We start from the raw sequence: 20,963 nt of genomic DNA, 5'->3' as shown, positions 1-20,963 counted from the left end.
CAATCACGTTTTATCATCAGAAAATGCAAAGGTTTATTGAACATGAATAAGTTGTGTTGATTTAACTCAGTTGTTTAAGTTTCTGCCAAAGCAAAACAATTATGCACAACCAATTTCCAGTATTGAATTAAGTAAAACCAACATGATCTTTTTTTCAGTGCCTGCAAATACAATGTTATATTGTCCATTTGCGTTTGTTTCACATGTTTCACATTCAACGTATATTGCCAGTACAAACATACAATGGTCACCAAAATTTGTATGTAAGATGCAGTTTTGTTTGAGTCACAGCTAAACACAGAATTTTGAATTTCCCCCCCAAAAAAACACAGCAGGTCTGACCTAGCAAAAAGTTTCATGTTAAGAAAGTTTGTCTTTTAAAATGATCGGGTGAAATGCACAATTTTAATTAAAATTTTTGACAGCTCATTAAAGATGCAGCTATTAAAATAACCATAATGGCCGAATCAAAAACAGTGAACAAAAAGTATAGTATCTGGTCCAGAAAGCAATTATAGAACCACATGGAGCCATTAGTCACAGGTCCGTGCTCACTGCTGGATCTCACACAGTTGTCTGACACCTGTCTGTCTAGCAGCAATAACCTACTTACAGCTCCACCTACTATAATTCATAATACATATGGGCTACAGTATGTGTTCTGTGTAAAATGAGACTGTTCCTAAACTTCGTGTTTAGAGCCTTTGATTCACAGTTATGTTGAGTATCTTTGTGTATGTGTGCGTGCATCTATACGTGCACATGAAAGTTGAAGAATAAAGCAAGAGGCTCATAATAAAGAGGTGAAGCTGTGAAACACAGCAGTCAGAGTGAGAATTTCAACTCTAACTTCTCATACATCAAAAAATAAAATAAAATAACTGTTTTTGTTTCTTTCAGAAAAGCCTCCCCCTGCCTCCCCATACTGTGGACATCTCTTATCCACTCCCCTCCTCCCTTTCTGCGCCTTTTATAATACAGGAGGGGCTTCAGGGGTTCTAATTATCCAATCACCTGCTGCAGCGCCACCACTCTTTTGCACCACTGGACTGCCAGATTGTAGAATCAACCAACTGTTGCCTGCTGCCAGCCCCTGAGCCACTCCTGCACTGGCTGAGCTTTGTTACACTTTGCCCTGGCGTTTCTTCAGCCAACAGTCTTCAAGTTTCTTTGCACTCTTCAGTCTCAACCACTAATCTTCAACTTTCTGTCAGCAACCTCCCAACTGCTCAAACTCATTCTGTTGCTGGCTTCTTTCCCCTGAACAGTAATCATACCAGGATAATTCTCTAGTCTGTGGCTCTTTACCCATGGACAATCTGGGGAGAGAGCCCTGCCATTCAGCCTAGCAGTCTTATTCTCTCTACTACATCTAACTGTATAAATAGACTTCTTGTCCTTTGGTAATCAAGAAGGCCAGTGAGCTCAGAGTAAACAGGTGGTTAAAGAGACCATAAATGTCTTAAAATACCCCTCAGCCTAGTTATCTGCAACAAAAGAGAGGTCATTTACCCTCTCAGCTACTGGCATTTCACAATCTGTGCTTTTCCCTCTTCCAAGTCCCACCTCAGGAATTATGTGACGGAGACATCAGTTCTTGCCTAAGTGTGTTTTCCAGTTTTTTGAGCTCCACGGTTGTTCATGGCATCCTGCATTGTTTGCCTAATGTGAACAAATACCTGATGAAAATGAAGGAATTCTTTTTAATTAAATTAAAGTTAAATTAATGATTAACAAAGGCATCAATCATTAGTGAATTTTTAATATGAATGTCGATGTAGGAAGCACTACAGAGGCCCACTTTGTTTTTACTTAGGCTAATTCAAGTTTATGTTTGTAAAGGCTGATTAATCATTAAAATCTTTTCCAATTATGTAAGTGCAGGTGAAAACATCTGTGATGATTAAAGAAGCAACATTTTTGATTAATGGCGTATCAGCCTTTGTCAGTTTTATGTGGCCTGTACGGGAAAAGAGAGCTTTCTTTTAAGAAAGGTATTTCAAAATTGACAAAGAAAATACAATTTTAATAGTCCCTTCACGCAAAAACACACACTGAACAACCGAAACTAAAAGAAAAGTGAGCAACAGGTACATCAGAGTGTTTAGACTGAAGAAAAAGCTAAGAGATAAAATAAATGGTACCTGTAAAACAGAGAGTTCAGCAGCGTCAGCAAAGACACATCACCTTAATGCTGACCTTCGAGGGTGGCAAAGAAAGAATCTTTTTGTCCTCCTTTGTCAAGCATCTATTCTTTTGCCCACCTTCTTTTCTATTCAGTGTTTCGGAGATGTTTTTTTTTTATTGCAACCCTGTGCTGCTGTTGAATCAGCTTCTTTTATATGCTGCTGTGAAACATTTTGTGGAAACCTCTAAATATGGCATGTGCAGAATTTCAAACAGTGAATCTTTGTGAATAATGTGAAAACGTCATATCCGAGTGAAGTTCACATCCAAACTTCTGCAATCTATGCAGAATAATAGGAGCAGTCTATAACATGTTTGTTCGAATAGTTTAACAGATTAAAAACTACTCAATCAAGATTATTCTACTGATCTTATTCCTAAATGGATTAACGGGACACAATTATGTTCTTCTCTAAAGACTTACAAGAAGACAATGCCTCTATTATCTGGCCATTCAAAGCTAATCTCTAATGCAGACACAGCCGTCTGTTAAATTTTCCAAAATCTATAGTGTTCAGGACGCAATCGGGCTTTCAAGGGACCATGTAAGCAAGAGCCTCTCTTTCCCTCCCACACACTAACAACAATAATCTAATCAGGTCATATCTATTCACTCCTGTGGCAAATTTTACAGCTGGAAGTGGACTGCATTACAATAAGATGGAAAGACATACCAACAGCATCACCGGGCTCAGGATAGGGAGGTGGAGAATATGCTTTTGTTGCTTGCTGTAGCCAAATAGTTCAAAGTCTCACTGCTCATGACTGCCATCAAAAGTTAGAGCATCTTCAGTGAATGGAGATGAGGATGAGGAGTAGGAAGAGGAGAAGGATCTATTATGCCTGTATTGCATCAGATATTGAGATTATTGTTATTGAATATATTGCTTGGGCTTTTTACATTAAGATAGGGCAGAAGAGACTTGCAGGATAAGATTTAATGGGTTAATTTAGGATATGATAGGATGGCACAGAGTAACGATTCTTCAGGAGTTGCAGGTTTCTGTATCTGAAAATGTGTAATACCTGCCTGTTTGTTACTTGCCAGCAGCAATTCTGTCACTCAGTCAGGTTTGTCAGGGGAGTGAGGGTATCTGCTAATTTGCTGCAGTAAGCTGCTGGTATATAACTCAGCTTTTCCTTCATTCTTGCTAGCAGTGCTGTTGTTCGTGATGAAGGGTTTAGCTGCAGTCATAGCCAGTTTTGTCTGGTTGTTTAGATAGGCCTAGTTGGGCTGTTGTCAAATTAGAGAAAACACTAACTAGTCGGTCCAAATAAATAACTAATGTGGATGAAAATGATTATTTTGGATAACTAATTCAGATATTTGTGTGCTTTTATTGCAAGAAGCCAGTTTGAACCACAAAATTAGATTTATATATGTGGAAAAGAACGACTGAATACGATGGGATATGGTAGGATTGCCTTGAATTTTACTTTATTTATTCTCAAGGGGAACGCACATATTAACACATCACAAATCCCACACAAATGTGTATGAAAAATGTGTTTTCAAGTGTTTTCAAAGGGGTTGGATGTTCTTGGGTTAAGTACTCTGCCTCAAGAGTGTATGGAAGGTCATCGAGGTTAACCATATGATTACAATTTTTTCTATTGGCCTTTATAGGTGGATTTAGATTTTATGTTTTATTAAAGGATAAAGTACAATGTGCTAATGATAGACGCAGTGTTGTTTATGCAACCCAGCACTATAAATACTATGGGTATTGTGATTGTAAGAGGTGTGCTTGATAATGTTGGCAAAGGGTAAAGGAACAAGGTTTCAAATGTGTCCTGCTAAAAATTTAATCTGGATTTTGCACTGACAGGCTACATTTCTAAATCTGATCACAAAGACTTCACACTCTGTAGAAAACAGACAGTGAAGCCTCTGCGATGTGATAATAGCAGCTGGTTACTGTACTGCCCTTTGAAGCCTTAAATTTTGCAACTTGTCTATCAGCTTATTTGCATTTTTTTTAGACGAATCAGAACTGTGCACTATGAAGCAAATTTAACATACCCAGGATCTCTTTCCTTATCTGGCTTCACTTACCCAAACACTGCCAAAGAAGCCAAGTGGTAGCACGAAGGTGGTTATCAACTAAATAATTCGACCCAGGGTTTCCCAATCTAGTAATCAGCACATTCACATGAAAGGGATTCCGTTATGAGTTATGAGATATATCTATTGGAACCAGAGCGACTGATTTTACAAAAGAAGATAAAATTATAATTTTAGAAAAATATGAAGAGGTTACACACAGAGGGTTAGAAAACAGAATGAAAGCAACACAGTTTCCAAAGCAGCAGCGTGAGTGTCTGTGGCAGGAAAAGCAGTGTAGTCTACAGTAGTACATTATGAAAAATCGTTCCACAGACGATGCCATCTCTCATCTCCTCCACACATCACTCACTCACCTGGACACTAGAAGGGGGAATTATGTTAAAATGCTCTTCGTCGACTACAGCTCTGCATTTAATACCATAATTCCCTCCACACTCACCACCAAGCTGGAGCACCTGGGACTCAGCTCATCTATGCGTCAGTGGATCTCCAACTTCCTAACTGGCAGACCACAGGCAGTAAGGATGGGCGGACATGTCTCAGCCTCCACCACTCTCAGCACTGGAGCCCCCCAGGGGTGTGTTCTGAGCCCTCTGCTGTACTCTTTGTACACATATGACTGTGTGGCCACTACCAGCTCCACCACAATCATCAAGTTTGCTGACGACACCGTCGTGGTGGGCCTGATCTCTGACAACAACGAGACGGCCTACTTGAAGGAGGTTAGGAATCTGGAGACCTGGTGCCAGAGGAACAACCTCCTTCTAAACGTCAGTAAAACAAAGGAGTTGATAGTGGACTTCAGTACTAAGCAGGAGAGGAACTACCAGACCCCCGTCATCAACGAGTGCCCAGTGGAGAGAGTGGACAGCTTCAAATACCTCGGAGTTCACATCACGCAGGACCTGTCATGGTCCTGTCACATCAACAGCGTAGTGAAAAAGGCCCGACAGCGTCTCTACCACCTCAGACGCTTGAGAGACTTCCGACTGCCCTCCAAGGTGCTCAGGAACTTTTACTCGTGCACCATAGAAAGCATCCTGACGGGAAACATCCTAACCTGGTTCGGGAACAGCACCATGCAGGACAGACGAGCTCTACAGAGGGTTGTGCGATCAACTGAGCGCACCATCCGCTCCGAGCTCCCTGACCTGCACTCAATCTACAGCAGGCGGTGCTGGACCAAGGCCAGGAAGATCGTGAAGGACCTCAGCCATCCCAACAACGGACTGTTCTCTCTGTTGAGGTCAGGGAAGCGATTCCGCTCCCTGAAGACCAACACAGAGAGACTGAGGAGGAGCTTCTTCCCGCAGGCGATACGGTCTCTCAATCACACCACCACACAGTACTGACCCACACATATGGTTCTTACATACACACACTGGACAGTCTGGACTTTGTTTACACTTAATCACTTTAAGCATATTTGCACTGCACAAGACACCTACAATGTGGTTTGCACAACACTGGACATTATATTTCTTCATTTCCATTTAATACTTGTAAAATGCTGCTGTTATTGTATATATATTTATATTTCTTCATACATTCTTGTATATTTCTATACTGTGTATTGTGTATTTTGCTGTACAGTTATTTTATTTTAAACTTTAATCCATATATATTTTTTATCCTATTCTTTCCCAGTTAAATTTGCCCTTCATTCTAATTTGTGTTGTAGAGTTATTCTATTTTCAACAAACTCATATATATATATTTTATTTTATTCCTTCCTAGTTAAATTTACCCTTTTTAATTTTTCATATTTATTTCCTATCTTATTCATAGCCTTTTCTTTTTTCTTTAGGTCACGAGCAGTTGTATAAGCATTTCACTGCATATCGTACTGTGTATGACTGTGTATGTGACAAATAAAATTTGAATTTGAAAAATGCTGTATGAATGTGTGCACTTTGCTCAGTAAGACTGGAAAAGACCTGCTGTAGTAGGCTAGGGTTAAGTTCAGGCTACTTAAAGCCAGTAAGGAAAGCCATCCAAAAAGAAGACTGTGTACATTTAGTAGACATTGTCGAATGTGATGGATTGCTGGATGTGCATAGGATGGTTTTTTTTTCTTTAGCTCTTGTGATGTTTGAGTGTCTGAGAGCAAAGATTAAATATAAAAACAGAAGTCAAGTATACATAAGTAAAAGTACAAATTTCTAACAAGGCACAGCCAGCTAGTATAGATAGGTGTCCTGTTTTAAGATCATATACTAAGACATATAGAACAATAACATTTGTATAAAATTGTTTGCATCCAACCAGAGGGGGAGAAAATCTTTAATATTGAACATAATTCACTCTGAAACAGGTAAAGGGCTGCAGCGTAACCATGGCAACGCACTCTCCAAAAGAAGTGTGCCACCTTTGTAACGCTGAAAACTAGTGGTGTGCGATACTGCAGATTTTGGTATCGATCCCATACCAAGTAAACTGTGAGCAATATTGCTGATACTAATACCGATACAGATACTTTTAACCCATAAAGGGAGCTTATGTAGGGGAGAGGGGTGTGTGAATCATTGTACATTTGCTAAATTCTGAACACGTTTTAATGAACACCAACACAACAGTGTAGCAAAGCTTAGTTAGTACAGTTTTCTTAAATATTTATCCTGCATTTTTTTAGAGAGCTGGAATGTAAATGTGCCTGTCTGTAAAGGGCTTTGGGTCAGCTACTGTTGTTTAAATGTCCATAGGCTATAAAGAATTCAAAGGAGTTTGCAAAGAAAAGCGTCTGGACTTCTTTAAGTTGCTTGAAGACGTTTCACCTCTCATCCGAGAAGCTTCTTCAGTTCTAAGGTCAAATGGCCAAGAGTCCCAGATTTAAACCCAGTGGGAGTATCCCCCCAAAGGGGGACAAAGGACCCCTGGTGATCCTCTAATCACATGCGCCAAGGTGTGAAAGCGGGTGTCATCCCCTATGTAGCCGGTGTATCAGAGAAACTCAGGAGAGTTTTCTCCAAGCACGACATCCCAGTGTACTTCAGACCCAGCAACACACTCAGACAGAAACTGGTTCACCCAAAAGACAAAACTCCAAAACACAGACTGAACAACGTGGTGTATGCTGTACAGTGCAGCGAGGAATGCCCAGACCTCTACATTGGAGAGACCAAACAGCCACTTCACAAGCGCATGGCACAACATAGAAGAGCCACCTCCACAGGACAAGACTCAGCAGTCCATCTGCATCTTAAGGATAAAGGTCACTCTTTCGAGGATGCCAATGTTCACATATTGGACAGAGAGGACAGATGGTTTGAAAGAGGAGTGAAAGAAGCCATCTATGTCCACTGTGAGCGACCATCTTTGAACAGAGGCGGTGGTTTACGACACCAACTGTCTGCCATCTATAATCCAGTTTTGAGTTCCCTCCCCAGACGACTTAACGCCCACTCACATCCTGGGCCATCTGACCTCAGGAATTCACATGACAAGGTGGGGCCAGGTTTCACAATGAGCTCACCCGAAACCTTGGCTGATTAGGTCCCACACCCGCTTTCACACCTTGGCATGTGATTAGAGGATCACCAGGGGGTCCTTTGTCCCTCCTTGGGGGGATACTCCCACTGGGTTTAAATCTGGGACTCTCGGCCATTTGACCTTAGAACTGAAGAAGCTTCTCGGATGAGAGGTGAAACGTCTTCAAGCAACTCAAAGAAGTCCAGACGCTTTTCTTTGCAAACTCCTTTGACTACGATGACCTGGATGAATGAGAACCTTCACAGGCTATAAAGAATTGACGTGACAATATTTTTAATTTAAAAAAAATAATTAAAAATTAATTTAACACAGTTCAGTGGGAAACACTGGGTTTAGGTTAATTGGTGGTTCTAAATTGCCCATAGGTGTGAATGTGAGTGTGATTAATTTGCTGTCTCTCTGTCTTACCCCTACTATAGACTGACAACCTGTCCAGGGTGTGCCCTGCCTCTCGCTCTAGGACAGGTGGGATAAGCTCCAGCCCCCCCTCCTCACATACTAGACTTTGAGGACAGAAACAAAGTATCAATCCAGTTGTGTTAGTATCGATCTGATACCGTTGTTGGTATTGATACTATCGATATGTGGATCGATCTGCCCATCTGTATAGAAAACTGAGGGTTAACACTGAAGTTACTTGGATAGGTTCAAATCCTGCTTCGTAGTGCACGGCTCTGGTCAGTGCATGTCAGTGCAGCTAGCTGGGTTTAGTGGAAATCTACAAGAGTTTAAAGAAAAGCAAATCCTGAATGTTTAGTTAGTGTCCAACTCTGCCACTGAATAATTTGAAGAAGAATAGCGACAATTACATGTGGAATAGAAAGTTAAACACAGACAAACAAAACTGACTTTCCTCAGAAACTGAACAGTTCCTAAGAACACTTTTTTGTAACTTATGAGCTAAGAATAGAAAAGAAGTGGCACGCGTCAGTTATTTAAAATAAACACATCCTGTATAATACTTCATACAGGAAGAGGAGGTAACACCCCCCCCTTTTTTTTTTTTTTACCAGGATGTAAATATATTTTTGTTGAGGTGGTTGTTTTTTGCTTTCTTTTCATTGGGGCTTTTTTGTTTGTATGTTTTTTTAATGGGGAGGTTATGTGATTTCTGCCATTTTAACGTTAGTGGAGTGGGGATGAACTTGATTTTCAAGCTAGACTCTAGTAATCGTGTTAGAAACTGCAGTTTTTGGCACCTTGCCTTCATTTTCCAACCTCAGAGTTTGCTGTCTTTCTCAGCTTTTTACATAAACTTGAGAAACACTAGAATGTGCTGAGTCGCATAGAAAAATTCATGTTAAAGCTTTTTTATTAAAAAAATTACATTAAAAAGCAACAAACAGACATTAAACGGAGCCTGTTTATTTTACACTGAGAAAAAATGGAGGTTTCATCCTAAAGGTAGTATTATATTTAAAAAACAAGAGGCTTGTTTAAGTATTCATTGTCTTGCTTACTTATTTTGATCTGTTTTTTTTTCTTTACCTAATCTAAATTATACATCTTTAAATGTGGACTTTAATGAGGTTGACCAACTGTCTTCAATAACATGTGATAATAAAAAAACATGTTAAATAGTGTAATTTTGTTTTACAATAAGAATTTCTTGCTTTTTCCATATTTTTTAAAAATAATTTCAGGAATACTGCAATTAAACAAAGCTTCAGAGCTGGCAGCTTCAGCATATTGAATTATTTTTTCAAAGACTCCTGTGCAGTGAGCTTCAAAGTAAGCTGCAGACCTTAAGGTTCTTCCTTCACACCAGGCTCATTTCCATATGTTCACGCTCTGAAGTGAAGCAGAGGACATGCTACGGTGTTATTACAGGTTTGTCACACAGTTTATGAAACTCTTTTTTTCCATCTTAATGGCTCAGTTACACAAGAAAAGCATTCCTAATTATTATTCACATTTTTTTTATTTTGGCAATTTATTATATCTATGCTATTATTGATAAACCTTAAATTAAATAAGTCTTATAACATAAAGATGTTAGGTTATGCTTAAGGAGCAGTGAGTTTCAGTGTGCGTGCTCTTTTTTCCAGTTTTTCCAGAAAGCCTTAAAGTCTTTCTGTTTCTCACTTTCATTCTTTCACAGTTCAGGAAGGCATATCAAAACCATGACATAAGTTCTGTAGGGAAATTTTTCATGTTCGGGCAAGCCACAAAGTGGAATGGTAGTTCCCAACTGATTATGCATTTATACCAATTTTTCTTTTAACAGTTTGATCTTTTCTAAACCTTCATTCCTGGGGTGGGGGGTGGCGCTCTGTCAGTAAGACAGAAATACAATATTCGTCATGTACCATTTGCACTTCTCTATCAGAATAAAGACAGAGAGCAGTATGGATCTACCTCCACAGTCCCATCAGTCTGACTAAGGCAAAATAAAGAGAACCAAAGTGGGAATGGCATCGGAAAAGCAGCATTAAAATAAAATTAACATTTAAAATGGCACTGAATTCTAAGTGGTGATATTATTTGTATAGAAATAATACTTGAATAATTAAAATGAGAGATGAATTGCTGCACTTTACATGCATTTACACTGGAGGCAAAGTGTAAATGCATGTACGCTGGATGCTTTACCATTATTTCCTGGGTGCTTGTTTTGAATTAAAATCTCTGAATCTCTGAACCTATGCTATTCATGTAGTGAATCATTATACTTGACAAGTCACAAAAATACTGTTGTTGTCATATCATTAAAAGAGTTTAGTGCTTTTCCTAAAGAGAATAAAATAAAAGCAAACATTTTGCCACTTGGTTAAAAGATTGTGGCGTGATTGAATACACAGTAACTCCTGTGGTGTGCTCCACATCAGCCCCGAGCGCTGAGCATAGAGTACATCCAGTGTTTGTGTGTCAACATAATCAAATTAGGGAATCAATGTAGTAATATATGAACATATTGCGTAGAGACAGACCTGCACCTCAAGTCAAGTATGGGACATTGACTTTTGCCTCAAGGCAAAAAACCTATGAAATAAAACAAACTCTTGGAAAGAATCTCTTAAAAGCAGATGAGTAAATAAAGGAAGTGTTCTTCATTTTCCTGAATACAATATATTAAAAATGATGCAATTTTTTATTAAGAAAATACAGCACATGTTTTACAGAAGTATTGCACCCTCCCAGCATTCGGTAAAATCTGTCTGACACAGGATGTGCTCCATCATGTCTTATCTTGGACACCTGTAGCATTTGCAATGTTTATACCGTAACTTACCCGTCAACATTCAAGTGGAATAATGCTTTGGCAGTAGTAACAGCACCTTGGTATGTGTATACACTTGCAGCAATACATTTTATACATTTGTGACATTTTGAAACAACAAAAAGGTACGTGTCCCCAAACACATTCTGACAGTGAATTTGTTAGGAAGTTCAAGTAGAAGAAAGACACAAAAGCAGCTTGACAACTGTATTACCAAATTATACAAATTGCCAGTCGATGGCATCCATCAGTGCACCTATAAACCAGTAAAGACGTAAACTCTGTTTGCCAAAAACAGCAAAGTGCAAAGCTACATGTATAAACATTACCCATCACATGTGCATTAGTAATTAGTGACCTGTGAAGAGTGTGCGTAATGCTAAGATACTTGTCACTACTTGTTCTTGTGTATAAAATTTCCCACTCTTTGAAAGAATTTCTCCAGCTTGTTTTCATGATGTCCACGGGCAGCCTGAGTGCTGTTGAGTTCAATAGCTGCCTCGCCTTTTGGAAGGCTTTTGGACTTCTCCGGGGACTGTTTGATTCTGAAGCTGTGTGGAGTGCGTAGAGAGGTTTTCTTTTCCAATGAGCCGAAAGGCTCAAATCTGCTCGGCAGGCGATTCTCACCTCCTCGGTCTTTGCTCCAGCTGCTTGAGTGAAATCCAGGCCTTGTGTTTTTGTCAAAAATGCTGGGTTTCTTCTGTGTGGTGGTGGTTTTGGAGAGAGCGCTCTGCGGAGGTTGTTGTTCTTTCTCAGTTTGGAATCGCGATTTTAAAGATTTTAGGCCCTCCACGTTGTTCCTCTTGCGCTCTGAGGAGGAACTGAGAGAAATGCTTCTGCTTGGGAGATGTTTTTGTTCTATAACTGACGTTTTCTCCTCATCCTCAGCAGTTAGAGTGTCCGAGCTGTCCGCTGACCTCAGACTTGGTGTTTTTGAGTTCCTAATTGAATTCTCTTTTTTCTCTTGTATGTTCAGCAAAGATGTGATTTTCTTAGCGCCCATGTGGTTAGATTTATCAGTCAAATCCTTGGTTTTCACATCCAGGGCTGCTGCTGACAACGCCCTGGCCGGTGGCTCCTGCCAAATGGGGCCACTGGGACTCTTTGTGCTTGTCATGCTCTTGACATCATAATGGGAGACAGATCTCTGATCTTCATTTAGATTTGACCCATGTCCTCCATTCAGTGCATTCATTGCTGCTTCACTTTGGCCTTCTTGCATCCTTACAAAAGCACTGTACATGTGATTTGATGATTCGTGTGTGCTTGATCTTGGATCTGCCACACTGTGCCTTTTGACCCAGTTGTCACTGAAAATGTTGGGGTTCGTGATTATTTGCCTGTCTTTAGCTCGGCTCAGGTTGGCATATGAATGGTAAGGGTTTCTACCTGCATCATAGCCTGCTCCTGTTGGAGTCCATTGCATGGATGAGTAGTGTAAATGACTGTTTTTTGTTGGGCTAAGACTAGTAGAAGTATGTAGATATCTGTTTGGCTCCATTTGTTCTTGCATGGTTGGCCTGAGAGCAAGAGAGGACCTCAACCCTCCCTGCATGAAGGGGCTAGCTTTGTCCAGTTGTTCAAACTGGTCTAAATAGTCGCAAGAGTCCCCAAATGGGACATCAGGATTATTAAGATATGACTCGATCCTCAATGTACGCATATAGGACTTGGACATATTCTCCACTGTTGGCATGTTCTGCTGCCTGGACAGAAGTCGTTTGTCATTTCCGTTGTAAGGCTGCAAATTGTGACTTCTGTGTATCTGTGACACTTGTAAATAATTATCCATAGCATAGTTGTTTGCTCCATCTCTAGAGATATTCCAGTTGCTCCCTCTGGGCCTGATGTTCTGTGGGATGGATTCGTGTCCATCTTGTCTCTCTCCAGCATAGCTGTGCCTTTTGTAGAAGTTCATCTCCTCCACCGATTGAAATTCCTGAACACCAGTGCCATTTTCCATCAATGGTCTAAGTTTGTAATCTTCCTCTTCAACCAGCCTCTCTTCATAATCTCTTGGACCAATGTTCCTCTCACGAGTCTTCCGATAGACTGTGTCCAGACTTTGCCTCAACATGTCCCTCCGCTGAAGATTTGGAGCAGAATGACAGTTTGGTAAAATCTGTTGCCCGAGTGACCCGTTTCGTTGAAGCAAACCCTCTGGAGGACACAGTTCGGGCGGCACCGTCGATCGGGCATAGAGGGTTCGAAACTCCTCATCGTAGGACTTCACCAGATGTCCTGTGATGATCTGAACCATGCTCAGATTGATCTTCTCAAATGACCAGGTGAAACTGTAAACAAACAGGAAAATACTTGTATAAAAAACTGTAATGTGATTTGTTTCCCTTGGTTTACAGCTTAGATTTGTTATCCATGTAGGAAAAAAACATGAAAGTCTCAAACTGAAAGGCTTTCACTTTAAATGAAAACCTTTCACTTAAAGGTTTGCACTTACAGACTCTAAGTGAAAACCACTAGTACGATACATTTACAACACCTGGTATACTGAAACTTTTTTGTCACCATAAGTGCAGTCACATTTTCTACAAGCTTTTCACATTAGTAAACAGCAAAAAGCTGAAACAAAAAATAAATACTAACTGTGACAGAAATTTTGTAAAGCACCAGAACAAACATAGTGCTGAAAGCTTTTTGTATGTTTACCTGTATGAACCGTAAATTGCTGTGTGACAGTCAGCTAAAAGAAACTTCTGCTCCATTGCACCATGAAATTTAGCTCCTGATCGACAGCGGTAATCCTGACCTTTCACGGTGCGTATCCTCATGTTCTGCAATCAGAGCAGTGAAAGGAGAAAGTCAGAACATATGTATGACTGTCAGATTTTACAAGTGGTAATAATATGTCAAAGACGAAATAAATATGTGATAGAGGCATGCGCATTGTACAGAACCATTACGATATTTTGTCGAATCCTCGAGTTGTTGTTGTTACTGTTGGCCTGTCATTTCTATTTAAAAGGAACTTTGTAGGTGTGTTTGAGTCTTTGTAATGTCTCACCAGTAATTACAACTCCACCCAAAAACAGGAGTAACCAGATTTAAAACTTTAGAGTTAAGGTCTATTTAAAGAAAAACAAACATGGTAATTTTTCACTTTGTATATGCCAATAAACACAGTTATTTGAACTTTGTTCTTAATTACTGTCAACTTTAAAAACATTTTAAGCCTGGGAAGATTATATTTGCATGTAAGAATGCATGACCAGCCAAAACATCAAATGAATGCTTTACACCCTAAACTTACTCTCAGTTGTTGGAGTTTCACATCTTGATTTTCAGCCATTGTCAGGAAACTTTTCAAATGGTAATCATCCAAAAGCACATAAACCGGGACTCCCCGTATTGAAGCATCGACGGCTTCTTTGAATATATCCGCATCAGTGAACACGTCCATCACAATGGCAATGACCTGCAAGGACAAATCAACAGTGAATAGTAAATCAATCTGACATCTACAAGCTCATAAATGATTAATTGCCGTAAATGAGATTAGATTAATCATTTATGAGGAAAGTCTCCAACATGATTCCATGTTGATCGATCCAGAGGGAAGAAAAAGGGGCACGATAAACGCCTACATGTGCTTATCTATAATCAATACATTTAAATGGTAAATGGGCTGGTACTTGTATAGCGATTTTCTAGTCTAACCGAGCCCTCAAAGCACTTTCTACCACAAGCCTTGTTTACCCAATCACATGCACATTCATACGGGCACTTTTTCTACACCTAAGCACTTTGTCTAACAGTCATGCACACACTCACACTCCAACGGATGCATCAGGGCCAACTTGGGATTCAGTATCTCCTGAGCCACAGCCACCCCCCTGAGCCACAGCCATCCATTGATCTTAAATCCATTTCAGTCACTCCTGGAACATTTTTGTGAGTGGGACCAAGCTAGAGCCCTTTTGCTTCGTTCTTTGATTTCACTTCAGGTTCAGTGAGGTTACATAAAAGGTTCCTAATGATAATGCAGATGGTGAAAATCCTGGACACTTTGGAAATAGCACTATCACACTGTGTAGCATGTAATGAACCTATGTGTCACTATACTGAGTGTTACCTTAATCCATGTTGTGCCTGTTGTGTGTGATCTCCATTGCATGTTCAAATATGCACTATTTAAAAATTAAAAGTTGCTGTCTGGACAGGCTTGAGACAGTTCAGCTGCTGTGTTTTATTAAAGATTTATTCCAATTTAGTTTTCTTTACACTTCACGAGCATGAGAACTGAGGGGATGGTTTCTTTAGCGCTTTGGGAGCTTTAGGAAACAGTCTGATGAACTTATGTTGATACTTTCCTGACATTTTCTGGTGAACATGCTGCTTTAATTAACAGCCAGCACAGCAAAAAGCAAGAGTTTCAAAAAAGCAATTGTCCACTACGCACAATTTTGAGAAGAAAAACTAGTTAATGACGATTTCTGACATAGGCTGTTTACTGAGGTGTAAACTGCTTCTTATAATGCAGTAATGCAAATTACTACAAGAATAGCTCACACACTCATTTCTCATGATGGTGAGTTGCAGAACCAGATTTTGGCCCCAGCAGACACTCCTTTTCCCTGAAGGAGAAAGGTGCTTCTGACATGCTTGTGTGATCAACGCGTGCCCGCATGTCTCAGTCCATTGTTGCTGCTAGCTCTGATTACCTGTCTTGCATCCTGAATGTGCTTCCGGATGACTTCTTTAATTGTTGGGCTGTTTAGTCTCGGTGGATGAAAGAGCAGATCTATATTAGTCTGTAACATTTCATGCAAAACCTCCGGCCACCCTAAGTCCAGATTTGGAGTTTCCACATCTGAGTGCATGGGCCAGTATGTCCCAGAGGATGATTTGGTATCCGAGGGATCGTTGATTTCCTCTGTCTGGGTTTGAGGTGGGAGCTGTTCCGCATTTCCAGTGATGAAGAGGATCTCATCCTCGGAGAGAAAGCTCCCGAGCCGTTCTCCTTTTAAGAACTCCTGGTAACTGTCTCTGCCGCCATTCACCAGGCGATCAATTGCCAGCCGATATGACTCCTTATAGTGAGGCTGAATGAAATCCTCTGATTTAAATTCACCTCGCAAGGAAGACAACAGGGAAAACTCTGGAGACTCCATGGCTCCAGACTTTTTCAGTAGGACCTGTAATAGAAAATGAAAATCAATGACATAATGATAGAGGATCAGAGAGCAACAGTGTAACAGGGTGGAACCGGTTGACTCATGGCAAACTTAACGAGGAAAGGTAAACTGTAATGCAGTACGCGGAAAGGTGTTAGTGTTAAACTATACTACAGTTTGCATGGAAAGGTCAAAGAGTACATTATAGGCAGTGTTCCTATTTAAAACAGTAAATTATTTAATGTTCTAGATAGTTTATGAGGTGATGAAGATATTAAAAGGCATGTTTAAAGATTTATTTTAGCCATTTGCCAGGCCTTATTACATAACACATTACAGACAGGAAAGCATACTCTAACCCGAGCCTCTGATGGAGACCTCAGCATATGGATCGCCTTCTCAACCAGGTGAGCTATAGTCCTGGTCAACATGTTTTGTTTTAATGGCATGTGCAGGCCTTCGTCTTCCCTAATCGTTGAAAGTATTTCAGTTTGCCTCAACAACATATAATCTTTTTTTTACGGCGCTGTTTCGAAACCTGAAAGACTTAAAAATTCACATCAACGGATTTCCACTGTACAGTTGAAGTGTAAATAAAACCAACCTGTTTTCACTTCTGTCACTTTTATCAACGTGAAGACCCAGCGTGGTTGGATGGTGAGCTCACCACTAGAAAAAGAAATCAGGGGCTGTACGAAGAGCTGTTTACTGAATAGCTAACCAGCATTTCCTCAGTAGCGCTCAATAATAAGATATGATAGATTACTTGAGAAGAGGGTAGTAAATGTCTCATACATCGGCTTGCCCATGTTATATAAACAACACAAAATAAAATTGCTAAACCAGGAACTACTTGATAATTCGCTGTCAGCAGATTTATATTTAATTGGTTTTTAATGTACACTGGTAAATCCGGTCTGTGTTTTACACTTACTTTGGTTTCGAAAGCTGTTTTGAAATACTGAACACCATATCTTCTCCTTCCATGTTTAAATGTGAATCGCTTCAAACTGGGGTGCCCTTTTGCGCCTTTAGAGTTTAGATTGACATGGCTAAATAGAGAAGTAGACAGCTTAAAGCCCCTGTTAATATCAGTACTGGACAACAGGAAATTAAAAAATACACTGTAGCCTTTAAAGCCCACGGTTTTCATTATTTTCAGTGATCCAGGTGCTTCCCTGTTATATTTGACATTATAAATCCAATCAGGTCTCACCAGATTAATGCAAACACGTGCCGACTGAACAGACGAGTGTTACAATTTAAACATTCAAGCTTTTCACTCTAGTTTCACATTAATGTTAGCTAAGTGTAGAGAGCAGAGAATCAAATTTGCACTCACCCTTTTCTCTTTTACTTTCCTCTACGGGAAAGTGTGAGTGGAAATTTTACTTTCACTGCCGACTTTGTTGCAGAGCATGAACCACTGCCAACATACAGATAAGTATAGCTGTCTCTTATGCCTGTTTTCAGGTACCTTTTCAGCTTTCTTGTACATTCTGATTTTATACATGCGCAGTTATTTACATTTTGAGTTAGATCTCAGTTATCAAAGCTCCTTCAAGTGTGCGGCTTGGTTGTGCTGCTTTTATAGTAAACAGAAATGTCAAAAGGCTGAGCAGCAGTTACCGCAACGCATTTAATCATAGGACACACACCTCATAACAACGGCTTGTTTTTTCTGTTTACATTTAACCACAAATCTCCCAGTGTTCATTCATGTGAAAGTGAGGCATTTGATATTTTTACAGCCGCTCGCTGAATGCCTCTCAGCGGCTTCAAAAGCTCAGGGAGCTAGTCACAACAATGTTATCTTATACTCAATAACAGTGACTTACATTTAGATTCCTGACTCTGTGAAAATCCTCTTGACTGCTCCCAGAATATCCCGCTTACATTTACATAATTTCAACTTATGTTCAATCTTTAGAGACTCATGTGTGCCTACTGAAAAAGACAAAGAAGCAGAGGTGTCTCAACATGATAAGCAGTCTGCAGGTTGAGGGTGTGGATTCCAGTTTTGACATGCAAATTATCAGACTCGAAACTTGCTCACAGGCAGTCATAAACCTGTTTCAGACCTAAAGCCACTCCCCTTCTCTCTTTGGGTACAAAGTTCAGAATGACGAAAATTGAGCGTATTGACGGACATAAAGAGGCTTTGTTAATACATCGGGAATAGTGGCACCGCACTCCTCAAAGACAATACATTTGAATTTTACAGTGTGACTCTATTTATTGTTATGTGTGGCCAGGAATATGGGTTTAAAACAGCAAATCAAATAAAACATGTGCAGTGTCTTCACACAGATGACTCCTACAAACTCATGTGAACTTAGAAAGATTACTCACATTTATCTCAACCCCTGTGGCTGAAATGTCAGGGTGGAGCTACCCAAACTTATTTTGCTGACACAAGTCACATTCCTTGTCCTTTTTGGTCAGCACTCAATTGGTAATGAAAAAGGAGCTATTAGGTAACAAAGCCACAATCACTGAAGCATTTTACCTGACGCAAACGAGTCTAAAGGACAACAACACAAACAGCCAGTTTAACTTTGTTCAAGAGCTGGGTGACTGCAAATAATGTGTCTAACATAAACAAGACAGCCATAAAAGATGTTTGTTGCATTTCCAAACATTTACATTCACAGAACCCAAGTGTGTGTCAGACTGAGACAAATTTATTCTCTATTGCACGTCTGTTTACAGTATACAGTGTGTTATCATGGATTAGGGACGACCTGAATTTTAGTTTAATTACTTTATTTGCTGACTATTAAACTGAAATGACCAAGTGTGACAAGAAAAGTGTTCTAATCTCCCTGTCGGGGTGTATCCAAATGCCATTAGCCTTAAAGCATTTTTAAGGCCAGTTCAGGTTTATATATCATGCAGAGGACTTTAACAGCAATTGATTAACTAACACCACAGGACACCTGCTGAAATAACCATTAAGCCTGTGCCTAGAGAAACAGACTCCCCTCCAGTCCGCTCCCTGCAGCCTTAGTTTGAAAAGATGTCTGTTTAATCCCTGGGAAAGTTAAAAACAAACAAACAAACAAAAAAAGGTCTGACATTTTAGGAGGTATCCATTTAGCCGATCGTCAGAAGAGATAGCTTGAAATAGTTATCTCTTCTGACTAGCAGCACGAAGACTGGAAATGGGAGAAAATGGCTCATCCAAAGATGACCTGCCTACCAGCACCCCTAAAACCTATCAGCAGGCTAAATGGATTTTCTTTGTCTTAGATGTAAAATAATTATAAACCACAAACACTATTACAGGCCCAGCTGAGTGAAATGATTTAAGTGACTGCTTTTTCTGTTTTCAATGAACTAACAATTAACTTTCACAGTGTGCTAAAGCACTGTCAGTCACAACTAGTTAAGACTACCAATGGGTTATCAGTTTGCCTAGTTCTTCTGTGCATTACATTCTTTTAATCAATAAAAAAAAAATCTGTCTTAAATAACCTGTTCCTAATAATATGACCAAGATATGAAAATCAAGTTCTTTTATATATATGAGACTCGCTGAGCTAACACTGAGGAATTAAAGCAATAATATGATGATTATTTAAAAGGGACTTGATTATAAAAGCTCCTGCCTCATTACATTATTCCAAATTACTTGTCTCTGGTCAAAGATTCATGGGAATGTGTGCTCATGGAAAAATGGCATTGTTACATACAGTGTCGACACTCTGCTCCTGGATCAGGGCTCACACACCTCGGGTAGTTCTCCAGTACTTCGCTTGAAAAGTAAAACCACAATGAACAAAATCTCTGCACCATTGTTCTGTCTTGAGTCTGGGTGTGTGTGGATTAAGTAACGTATGCAGGGAGTTTCTTTTCCTCAGTCGGCCTCCCTGTGAGTCACCTTTTGTGACACCCAATCCCTGTAGTCATGGTCAGTTCCTCAGGCAGTTCTCAGCTCCTGCCGGCAAGTCTGAGCAAGTGGTATGTTGTTATGTCGCTGTGCAGCGCCCGTAATCAGTTAACTACAGCTCTGACGTCTTGATAAACATCAGTGCTGAAGCAAGAAACTTGTCACTGAGTACACTCAAAATAGAGGAAGGAACTTATTAGTCTTAGAAGCATTTAACAATCATGTTGCATTCCTATAGCTTTTTGTATTTGAGAGTAAAAAAAAATGTTTTGAGTAGTTTTCCATGTTGAGAAATCTCCTACAGAGACTAAGCAGCAGGCTTAGTAGACAAATAATTAAATCTTCCATAACCTATTCTTAATAATTCCTCTTGCAACATTTAAATGAATGGTTTAGAAAATGATAATAATAATGTAATCAGTACAGAAGCATGCTCAGATACAAGGTGAAATCAAAGGTTTCAGCTGTTGTAAATTACAGGTGTAATTATGCATGCTGGATTTGTATCCGTTAAACACAGGAGGAAGTGTTACATCACCGCTTTGGTACAGAAGCTTGATCACACCTTGTTTAGTGGTTTGGATTTTTAGTTAATAGCCCACACAAATCAAACGTAGCTGCCAGGCTAACCACAGCTTTAAGTAACAAATGGAAAAATACAGATGCCGGAAATGCATCCAGACAAACAGTGGTCAGGTTCTTTATGGTCACTTATTATCTGCAGTGGTGGGTAAATACATACTTTCCTGTCCTGACTTGATGGTTCAGCAGTCAGCCAAGGATGTGGATAGGTAATTATAAACCAACAACAGATAGCGTAACATTATTTTGCCATTGTGACTGTGCCCAGGCCTATGGTGGTTCACCCTCCAGCTTTTTAGCAAGCCAGCTCACCACAACATATTAAAAATTACATTTTGAAGTTACGCTGATACTCATTTCTTGTGCCGTAGTAGAAGCTAACCGACCGCCCAC

At 39.8% G+C, this 20,963-nt stretch overlaps 1 protein-coding gene across 3 annotated transcripts; it reads right to left on the bottom strand.

The window, feature by feature from the left end:
• Window positions 1-10,807: 10,807 nt before the first annotated feature.
• On the bottom strand, window positions 10,808-20,048 carry fam83b (family with sequence similarity 83 member B). 3 transcript variants are annotated; one of them, XM_005474084.3, is made up of 6 exons: window positions 17,935-18,127; window positions 16,701-16,765; window positions 15,644-16,117; window positions 14,233-14,397; window positions 13,632-13,756; window positions 10,808-13,258 (listed from the first exon to the last, which is right to left on the bottom strand). In XM_005474084.3, the coding sequence occupies exons 3-6, from the start codon at window positions 16,091-16,093 to the stop codon at window positions 11,359-11,361; spliced, it is 2,640 nt and encodes an 879-aa protein (XP_005474141.1). In that variant the 5' UTR covers window positions 16,094-16,117; window positions 16,701-16,765; window positions 17,935-18,127; the 3' UTR covers window positions 10,808-11,358. The 3 variants fall into 3 exon arrangements, with proteins under 3 accessions (XP_005474141.1, XP_005474142.1, XP_005474140.1); XM_005474085.4 differs by lacking the exons at window positions 16,701-16,765; window positions 17,935-18,127 and adding an exon at window positions 19,792-20,048; XM_005474083.3 differs by lacking the exon at window positions 16,701-16,765.
• Between the last annotated feature and the right edge of the window lie 915 nt (window positions 20,049-20,963).

The sequence above is a fragment of the Oreochromis niloticus genome, linkage group LG13 (assembly GCF_001858045.2).
Source record: "Oreochromis niloticus isolate F11D_XX linkage group LG13, O_niloticus_UMD_NMBU, whole genome shotgun sequence".
In the NCBI taxonomy this organism is placed as follows: Eukaryota; Metazoa; Chordata; class Actinopteri; order Cichliformes; family Cichlidae; genus Oreochromis; species Oreochromis niloticus.
Note: the sequence above shows the minus strand (reverse complement) of the source record. Positions and strands in the feature narration are given on the sequence as shown.

Coding starts and splice junctions, on each gene's coding strand:
- fam83b (XM_005474085.4), bottom strand. CDS start 16,093: ATGGAGTCTCCAGAGTTTTCCCTGTTGTCTTCCTTGCGAGGTGAATTT. Junction 14,398..15,643: donor ACATTCAGGATGCAAGACAG/GTAATCAGAGCT, acceptor TTGTCCTTGCAG/GTCATTGCCATTGTGATGGA. Junction 13,259..13,631: donor GCAATTTACGGTTCATACAG/GTAAACATACAA, acceptor GTTTGTTTACAG/TTTCACCTGGTCATTTGAGA.